This window comes from Diorhabda carinulata, chromosome 4, assembly GCF_026250575.1.
Source record: "Diorhabda carinulata isolate Delta chromosome 4, icDioCari1.1, whole genome shotgun sequence".
NCBI lineage: Eukaryota > Metazoa > Arthropoda > Insecta > Coleoptera > Chrysomelidae > Diorhabda > Diorhabda carinulata.
The window spans coordinates 29833899-29844851 of NC_079463.1; the positions used below are offsets into that span (position 1 = coordinate 29833899).

The 10953-nt window shown below is 32.3% G+C and overlaps 1 protein-coding gene across 3 annotated transcripts in view; it reads left to right on the plus strand.

The window, feature by feature from the left end:
* The window catches only part of LOC130893358 (hemicentin-2-like), a 482155-nt gene extending 471505 nt beyond the window's left edge, over nt 1-10650 (plus strand). For all 3 annotated transcript variants that reach the window (XM_057799386.1, XM_057799387.1, XM_057799388.1), the window contains 2 exons: nt 7718-7859; nt 10170-10650. In XM_057799386.1, coding sequence (XP_057655369.1) covers nt 7718-7859; nt 10170-10345 — 318 coding nt within the window. In that variant the 3' untranslated portion in view covers nt 10346-10650. The remainder of the gene's footprint in view (nt 1-7717; nt 7860-10169) is intronic.
* The last annotated feature ends 303 nt before the right edge of the window (nt 10651-10953 follow it).

The following is a 10953-nucleotide window of genomic DNA, read 5'->3' on the forward strand; positions in this document are numbered from 1 at the left end:
GTGAATGCTTTTTTGTATTCCCAATTCACACAAACCTATTTTTAAAATCCTAAATTTTGTGGCAAAACTATCGCCACAGCGTTATTAACACTGCTTAATGAACTGATACATCTAATGTAACAGAAGACAGTATAAGTTGTCCAAGAACACTAACAATAAAGTTTTTTTTTTCTCTTGATTTTTCATCCAGCGTGAATACCATCGATTTTTCTAATCGAGGTTCGCTAAAGTGATTCGACAGACTTCAGCATTTGGCCTCAACTAGATTTGTATCGTCAATAATCTGTAGGATATATTTCACTTCAGCAAACCCTAATTCTCGATTTCCTTGCAAGGAGAATTATATCGTTGTTAAATTTCTACGATTTAATCTACACAGAATCGTTATGTATGAGGAGTATGAGTACAAAAATACTACGCGTGCGTTACAAACAGTTCAAGGGCAAAGGACAAATTTATTATTTAAATAGAATTCTCTACTTAAAAATTGTATGTTACGCAATTATGATAATGAGAAAAGAATTAGAATTAGGTTATCTTAGTTGTTATTTACACAATAAATATAGAAAGAAAATAATTTGTTAGCTATAAAAAAAATTACACTGTTGTCGGATGCAAAATGGGAAGTTACGTTTATAATATCTCATTTCGTGTTTTGTCAAGATGTTAACGTTTAGTTTTGCCATATAACCTAATCACCTTATTGATTGCACTCTAGGTAATATCCGTTAACGGTGAGTGATGTTTTGACATGTAGAATATGGCAATTACCGTTTACGTTAATAGTGAAGTGGTGAATCGTCTTTACGTGACAGTCAAAATAATTTCTGTAGCAATTATTAATAAAGTAACTTATACTGATATGTTGGATTAATATGTTAATATAGAATGTTTTCTAATGAATAATGTTGAAATTGAAAAAGGTGCTTCGCAGATACAAGGTTGCAAATGAAAAATTCGGAAAGAGCTCATGAAAATCTATAAAAAAATTATTAATAAAGTAACTCTAAAATTAATGTTTTCTAATGAATTATGTTCAAATTAAAAAAGGTGCTTCAAAGATACCTTGTGGCAAATGAAAAATTCGAAAAGAACACATCGAAATCTATAGAATCAATAAATTGATAAAATCCCAGGAAACTTCAGCAATTATTAATAAAGTAACTCTAAAATTAATGCCTTATTCTAATATGCTGAAGTTATATGTTTTCTAATGAATTATGTTCAAATTAAAAAAGGTGCCTCAAAGATACAAGGTGGCAAATGAAAAATTCAAAAAGAACACGTCGAAATCTATAAAATGAATCATTTTACAAAATTCCAGGAAACTGCAGCAATTATTAATAAAATAACTCTAAAATGAATGTCTTATTCTAATATGTTGAAGTTATGTGTTAATATAGAATGTTTTGTAATGAATTATGTTCAAATTAAAAAAGGTGCCTCAAAGATACAAGGTGGCAAATGAAAAATTCAAAAACAACTCATGAAAATCTATTAAATCGATAATTTCACAAAATCCCAAGAAACTGCAGCAATTATTAATAAAGTAACTCTAAAATGAATGTCTTATTCTAATATGTTGAAGTTATGTGTTAATATAGAATGTTTTCTAATGAATTATGTTCAAATTAAAAAAGGTGCTTCAAAGATACCTTGTGGCAAATGAAAAATTCGAAAAGAACTCATGAAAATCTATTAAATCGATCATTTCACAAAATCCCAAGAAACTGCAGCAATTATTAATAAAGTAACTCTAAAATGAATGTCTTATTCTAATATGTTGAAGTTATGTGTTAATATAGAATGTTTTCTAATGAATTATGTTCAAATTAAAAAAGGTGCTTCAAAGATACCTTGTGGCAAATGAAAAATTCGAAAAGAACTCATGAAAATCTATTAAATCGATCATTTCACAAAATCCCAAGAAACTGCAGCAATTATTAATAAAGTAACTCTAAAATGAATGTCTTATTCTAATATGTTGAAGTTATGTGTTAATATAGAATGTTTTCTAATGAATTATGTTCAAATTAAAAAAGGTGCTTCAAAGATACCTTGTGGCAAATGAAAAATTCGAAAAGAACTCATGAAAATCTATTAAATCGATCATTTCACAAAATCCCAAGAAACTGCAGCTATTATTAATAAAGTAACTCTAAAATGAATGTCTTATTCTAATATGTTGAAGTTATGTGTTAATATAGAATGTTTTCTAATGAATTATGTTCAAATTAAAAAAGGTGCTTTAAAGATACCTTGTGGCAAATGAAAAATTCAAAAAGAACACATCGAAATCTATAAAATTAATCATTTTACAAAATTCCAGGAAACTGCAGCAATTATTAATAAAATAACTCTAAAATGAATGCCTTATTCTAATATGGTGAAGTTATGTGTTAATATAGAATGTTTTCTAATGAATTATGTTCAAATTAAAAAAGGTGCTTCAAAGATACCTTGTGGCAAATGAAAAATTCGAAAAGAACACATCGAAATCTATAGAATCAATAAATTGATAAAATCCCAGGAAACTTCAGCAATTATTAATAAAGTAACTCTAAAATTAATGCCTTATTCTAAAATGCTGAAGTTATGTTTTCTAATGAATTATGTTCAAATTAAAAAAGGTGCTTCAAAGATACCTTGTGGCAAATGAAAAATTCAAAAAGAACTCATGAAAATCTATTAAATCGGTCATTTCACAAAATCCCAAGAAACTGCAGCAATTATTAATAAAGTAACTCTAAAATGAATGCCTTATTCTAATATGTTGAAGTTATGTGTTAATATAGAATGTTTTCTAATGAATTATGTTCAAATTAAAAAAGGTGCTTCAAAGATACCTTGTGGCAAATGAAAAATTCAAAAAGAACACATCGAAATCTATAAAATTAATCATTTTACAAAATTCCAGGAAACTGCAGCAATTATTAATAAAATAACTCTAAAATGAATGCCTTATTCTAATATGGTGAAGTTATGTGTTAATATAGAATGTTTTCTAATGAATTATGTTCAAATTAAAAAAGGTGCTTCAAAGATACCTTGTGGCAAATGAAAAATTCGAAAAGAACACATCGAAATCTATAGAATCAATAAATTGATAAAATCCCAGGAAACTTCAGCAATTATTAATAAAGTAACTCTAAAATTAATGCCTTATTCTAATATGCTGAAGTTATGTTTTCTAATGAATTATGTTCAAATTAAAAAAGGTGCTTCAAAGATACCTTGTGGCAAATGAAAAATTCAAAAAGAACACATCGAAATCTATAAAATTAATCATTTTACAAAATTCCAGGAAACTGCAGCAATTATTAATAAAATAACTCTAAAATGAATGCCTTATTCTAATATGTTGAAGTTATGTGTTAATATAGAATGTTTTCTAATGAATTATGTTCAAATTAAAAAAGGTGCTTCAAAGATACCTTGTGGCAAATGAAAAATTCGAAAAGAACACATCGAAATCTATAGAATCAATAATTTGATAAAATCCTAGGAAACTTCAGCAATTATCAATAAAGTAACTCTAAAATTAATGCCTTATTATAGTATGTTGGGGTTATATGTTAATATAAAATATTTTCCATTGAATAAAGTTAATATTGAAAAAGGTGCTTCAAAGATACGAGGTGGCAAATGAAAAATTCGAGAAGAACCTATCAAAATCTATAAAATCATTTTAAAAACTCCCAGGAAACTTTTTTTATCAAAAGACTACTAATACGAGGATTACCTTGAAGTTTATAACCTAACAAAGAAACAATACATTTTTTTCCCATAATAATTTTATTTTTTAACATAGTATTTATATATAACGAAATAATAAAAGATTTAGAGCGGATATCTTCCATCACGTGACTAATACGTCATCACCAATATTCATATGAATCAAATCAAAATTTCTGTTAATTCACTAGACATAATCGTTATGACTAATAAATAAAATAAAATAAAATAAAATTTTTCATTGATTGTATTTTATTTATATGATTAACATCAACATATTTAGTAAAACTGTTTTGATAAAGATATATTGGATGAAAAGTTATGAAATCCAAAATTAACTTGTAACCGACAAACATAAATTTTAAATTAGACAATATTTTTGAATAAAATAAAACACGTATCTATCACATCGAGCTAATATTTTTTTTTCATGGTGGAGAAACCTTTGAAGCAATTATTTTTATTTGTTGAAGCATAAAGCTACACCACATTCCTCACATATTGTTTGTGGATCTCCTGTACACTTAGGGCGAGAAACTATCACCTCATCGTCACCAAAATTCATTCCATCTTCAGCAGCTGAAAGAAAATCAATAATTCCATTCTCGCGAAAGTGATAAAACCGTGAGGACACTAGCGCCACTATTTCCATATTTTCGTCTCTTGTTACAGATAACAGTCGTCCAGAACGCGACGCGTCGGCAACAGAGCCCGTTGTTTAGAACTTCTAGTACGTTTTCCACACTTTTGAACGATTTGGTAGCGACGAGGTCGGAATTTGTTGCTGAAATTTGTTATACATAATTTCGTAATTTGCTTATAACGACGTAACAAAAAAAACTCTTTAAGCGTGAGCTGGTTATTCTGGTTATTCATTCTGAAAACGCATCTACTCGACAAGTACATGTTAACATACAACGTTTTAATCTTTTTCGACAACGTTACCAAATACACTTCTGAATTCACTTCCTCGCCTTTCTGAAAAATAGTTTAACTCCCGTCAGAAGTAAAATATGACTCGTCGTCGAAAATGATTTCCAAACCTTTAGCGGGCGAAAACTCGTTCTCACTGAGACTTCCAAGTTTTAATTTTTGTTCCATTTGTTGCTTCTCAGAATATTTGGGCGCTGATTTTCTTGATATTTGAACTGACTCTCTTTAAATCGAAATACCTGTCTCAACACGCCATTAGATAAATTGTTTGTATGGCTATTCCCGTTCTCACAAAGTGATTAACCGTAAACGATTTCATCAGATCTAGATACCATACCTGTATCATCATAAATTTGATGATAGATAAATGATATACTCTAATACAGGCCTAAGGAAAATGCGTAATTTTGATATGCCGATAGCCTCTAACTTGACTAACCTTACCATAATAAAAAAAATCACACTCTACATTTTTATCTGTGAACTAATAATGTATTTTTTTTCTAAATGTTGTCGGCATATTTTTGTCGATGACATTCTTTCTTACCAAACGTACCAAATCGAATTGTAAATATTTTGTGAACCAGACCAATCATTTTTTTCGGAAAACTGTGTATTTAGCTGCTCTACGTTTGTCGGATTATTCGCTATAGCCCCAATTTATTTTTTATCTTACGTTTCGCAAAACCGTTAAATTGGATTTTTTGCTGTAAACGTGCTTTAAAGAGAATATATATATATAACCGGAGAGTTAATTACAGTCGGCATTCTTCAAAAAAAGAGTTAACATTATCCATTTGAATTAAAGGTCAAAGAATTCTTAAAAACATTGGGAAACATTCGAATATAAACTTTGAATTAACGAAAAAATTAGAAAAATAATTCGATAAATTCCAAATAAATTCATAGATGGAATTCAAAAGAAATTTTACACACCAGAGAGAAGTCATGAATATTTGAAAATTGGGTGAAGATTTGGAAAAAATATGGGAAAATAAAAAACTTACGAAGAATTTGGATGAAGATCTCTGAAAAATTTGAATAATTGGGATGAGAATCCAAGGGGAAAAAAATATTGAATTATTTGAAAAAAAACTTGGTACAAACAACAGAAGAAACTCCAAGAAACCCGAAAAAATTAGCAGAATTCGTAGAATAATTCGATAAACCCGCGAAAAAAATAAGAAATTAAAAGATAAAGAATTCAACAGAAATTTAATTTGCTCGATCGATAAAAGTTTTAAAACGGAAACCAGAAGAAAATGGAACAGTTTCGTAAATATTTTTTATTTTATTTCAAATTGAAAAGACATCAAAGATATTTGAAAAAAACTCGAAAAATTCAAAAAAAATTTGAGAATTTCCAAGAATAATTTCAAAAATCTTGACGAATTCCACTAAAAAATAGGTAGAATCAAACATATCACCAGAAATTTGAGAAATATTTGGACAGTTCTTTAAAGAATTTTGAAAAAATTTGAGAAACTAATAAAAACCCGAGGGAATCGAAAAATACTATTCAATCAAGAACTAGCTATTTTAGAGATAAATTCTAAAATACTATTGAAAAAAAAAATCGAAAATTTGGAAAACAATTCAAGAAGTTACGAAACATGAGGAAATTTAATTGAAACCATTTAGAACATTTCAAAGATCTAAACATTCATTAATCATATTTATCTACTTAATGCATCTAAATGCTCTTGATTTTAGGTCTCTTCTGTTTCAAAATTATTTTTTTTTTGATAGTTTTTAAAAGAAAGATAAATTTTGACGTATCGACTTTTCTTTAAGTCTTTATCAAAATATGATATTGACACTGACAATTTGTGTATTTATATTGATCAATAGATCACCTAATCAAAGTCAAATAGAAAATGTTCTAATAAGAAAAATTATTTTTTCCTTTATAAAGACTTAAAGAAAAGTCGAAACGTTACATTTTATCTTTCGTCCAATTATTAAAAAAACTAATTTTAAAACAGAAGAGACCTCAAATCAAGAACATTTAGATGCATTAATATATCAAAAGGTCCAAGAAATAAGAAATTAAAGAAATTTATCTATTCATATACAAGGGCTACAACAAAAGTCATGGGATGTTGTGGGATGTGTGGCTTAACTTCTTCTACTGCAACAATAAGCTCTGGGATCGAGTTTTGAGTAGGAAGTCTATCTCGAGCTCTTCACTTTAGCTCATCCCATAAATGTTCTATCGAATAGGTCAGCACAGTATGCTGGCCACCCCATAACCCGAAAACCGACTGCTGTAATGAAATCTTGCACAATTCTGACGATGCGCAGCCTTGTATTGTGGTACATTCGTCTCCAATGTAGTTAACATAAGGTACCACATGAATTGCTAAAATCTCCTCGATATATCTATCAGCCGTTAAACCTCTTCTTCCGTGACACTGTCGCCCCTACGAATAAACACAGCGTCGCAATAGAAACTGCACCCCAGATCATGCAGGAGCCACGTCCATAAGCACTCCGGTCTCCAAAGCCATCTGCAAATCGCTCTATTGGTCTTCGGTACATTTTTCTTCTTCGGTCGCTACCATGACCGCATATTCTGGTCTCATCTGAAAACAGGACAGATCCCCATCGTTCCAACGTCAGATAATCCTGTGCAAAATGTAGGCGTGCTTGCCGAGGATTTGAATTAAGCTTTGGAACAATCGCAGGTGTTTTAGGGGTCAGTTTTCATAACAAATTTGATTGGTCTTCTAGAAAACACAGCTGGATCCCCTTAGTATCGTTCTTCATTGTGTCTATTGACCTCAAAACCTTCATCGATAGCAGCTTAAATTTCCCTTTTTATGACCACCAATAGCTTATAGTCAATAGTTCCACTACCAATCATTTACGTTTATAAACATGAATGTCCCTAAATATCTCCTTCTCTCTGTAGACAAATAAATTGTCAAGATCTTCTTCTTTTTCTCTAGAATCATTCATTTAAAATCATCCACTTCTACGGCTGCAGATCAATTACAATAAAAAGCTCAAAGATCACTTCCATTCAGTTTTAATTGATTTGTTACAGGTCGATAGTCCAGTTAGAAACCCAAGAATCAGAAGTCCTAAAATAGCAGAGAGCTCTTTGACTGCTCATGTACAGCCCCTCTACACTGACACAGTTTCAGATGATAACAATCCGGATCTAATACCAGATGCTCCAAATAGTGGTAAGTGCAATAACATCAAAAATGAACATTTATTTGTGTCAAATTTTAAATCATAAAACGACTACTCGAAAAAACTCAGAACTTTAGATTCATTGTCGTGGGAATCTAAGGACGACTAGTATATAAAAATTATTTTAAAACAAGAGTACCGTAGAAGAAGAGAGGTGTTTCTACTATATTTCTTCATCTTTTCCGATATTTTTTCATGCGATTCCCGATTTTGACCTCCACAATTCTGGTGCCTATACTCTTAGGTCTCAATGAATCAATCATTGCGTGTCCAATTTATGTTTCCCAAATTAGAATTTGTCGTCCTCTATCTTTTTTCCTGGTAACTTCCATTTCAGTGTTTGTTTTGGTCAGTTGTATACAGGAATTCTTTGGAAGTGACCACTGCGGTGCTGTTTTATAGTTTCCTTGTTATTGAGTATTTTACCGACATTTTTTATTTTGTCGATTCCTTGTTTCTTATTGTTGTGCTCTGAGAATGCCACAGCCTGTCCTAAATGTTAAGCCTGGCGTAGAAGGACCCATACAAAAAAAATTTATCAGTACAGCTTATTAAAAGGTAAATTTCGACTTGAATGAAATTTGTCTCTGAGCACCGGGCTTTATCGACTCGAACAGAGACTTTTCACTACTATTAGAGACCTTTCGTTTATTTCGCCGCGAAATTCACTGAAATATCCGACTTAAGCCACTTAGGCAGCGGAGAAAAACGGGTCTCAGACCACGGAAACGATCGACAAAAACCAAAATATGGCTTAGTTTGTTCAATTGGAAGATTTGAAAGTATTTGACCAATGCGTAAACAACTAAACGTTACTTCGGATAATAAATTCATATTATTTATTTTTTTTATATTATTCTTTCTATAGGTCCGTGTTTACTACATTGTTTGTTCTATTGGCTACACGAGGGCGGTTCAAATATGATCGACACAAACGCTGTAGATGGCGCGCCCTTATGTTTTGAAGGTCGCGTCTTGATTATGTGTTAATTAGGTCTCTTACCAACAATGTGACATAGTTTTAGTCGCGAACGTACTTCTCACGCGCGTGCTACGACCATTAGTGAACGTCAAGTGCCGACCGCTGTTGCGCAACGTATTGTCATTCGCTTTTTGGTACGGGAAAGCATTCAAAGCTCGAAATCAATTCGCTAGTGAATAACTGAGTGGGTTTTTGTATTCAAATGGACAAAAGCGATCAAATTTGGCGACGAAACTGCGAGAATAAGCGGCAAGGTCGTCGATAGTGAACTCATTTTGAATCATGAATGAACATATAATATCGGCGCGGAGGGTTCCCAAATTGTTGAACTTTGAGCAAAAATTCATGCTATTGGAAGCTGGTCGCCAATTGCTGACGCAATACGAGGTGGAGGGGGAAAGTTTTCGAACGCGAATATTCACTACAGACGAAACATTGATTCAATATTACACTCCCGAGTGTCGTCTAAAGAGTAGAGGAAGAAGGGAACGCCGGTCAAAGCGAAGACAACCGGGTCCACGGGTAAGATTATGCGTTCTGTATTCTGGAACTGACGTGGAGTGCTCTACATTGACCTCTTGCGCACACAACGTTCTATAAGTGCTGCATACTACTCTAACCTTCTAAAAACCGCTTACTGCGTGAAAAGGATGAACATTCTAGCGCGAAGTACATTCTTCTCCGGGATAACGCGCCTCACGCTCGATATAACATCAGAATTGGGATGAGAGATACTAGAACATTCCCCAACAGTCCGGACTTATCACCCTGTGACTACCAAATGCATGAAATACGAAAGAAGCCCTCGGAGGTGAAAAATTCAACGCGACGAGGTGAAGGAGTTTGTGCGCACATGGCTGTACGAGTTGTCCAAAGAATTCTTCGATAACGGAATCAGAATTATGTTACTAGTGAGAGGAATTACCTAGAAAAACTATGAATAAATGTGTCAGATCACACAGAATGTACACTAAAGGATTCCTTTTTTGGATTTCTTTAGACAAAGCGGTGTTCCACAGCAATCCATAGAGTACTTTCAAAGCTTATCTTTTTTCGTGCAAGCTTTTATTTTACACAGGTGTCATCTCGTTGTACTGCCAATCCTAAATACTTAAAAATTAACAGTTTTCTCCTGAAAGCCCTAAATTGCAGCCTGCTCTCCAATGTTAATAAAAAATGTTCGTTTTCATAGTGTGGACAAAATATTGAGGTTGAGTTAGCTAAATAAACAAATTTAAGACATTAATTGGCTACATACATGTCACATTAAAGAACTGCAGACCAAAGAACAGATACTTATTAATACTTTGTTTTTCAGAAGCTCTACTAGAAGCACCTCTAACCCCTTACACGATAACAGCGCGACCTTCGAGCAAAAGAAATTGTGCCACTCAAATGCCCGTGAAACCGTACCACGTGACATGGGCACCTATTCTACAATCTCGCAACTGCTCCACACAAACCCCTCCTCCACATAAAGAGAGCTCAGTCTAGTCCACGGAAACTCCCCCGGGACCTACTCAATGTCTCAGGGGAGAAAGGCCCCCATGGGTTCTAGCGCAAGGTTTTTGGGGCCCTGGATGTGTTTTTATTGTTGATGGTCCTTCTAGAAAAACTTGTGACAAACCCTGTCTCCCCAATCAGAAGTCTCGGCATCGGGACCAATACCACCTGTGATATTTGTGAATATCTCTCATATTTTTAAGTAATTTAACTAATTGTGACATTTATCAAAAAAAAAACTCGACGTTTAAAGCTGTTATTTATTTCATTGTGAATAAAATATCATTACCAGTGTATTTGGAAAATTTTATTGTCATAACTTCGATTTTTGAGTGTAACTGATTCCGATTTTGGTAATGGGCATATTATTTTTTAATAGATATAACAAAATCTGGAATAAATGATGCTGTAAAGTAAATGTTGATGTATTTCGAACATTCCGAAAGATGAAAACGATTGCCAGCCAATTTTATTACCCTATATATTTATTGATTTGATGTTTAACCGAAGCTTTTCCAACCATTAGGTAATTGGTGTAATCACGCGGATGTTATTTGATTAGATCGATGAGGCAACTCGTATTAAACCAATCGTTACAC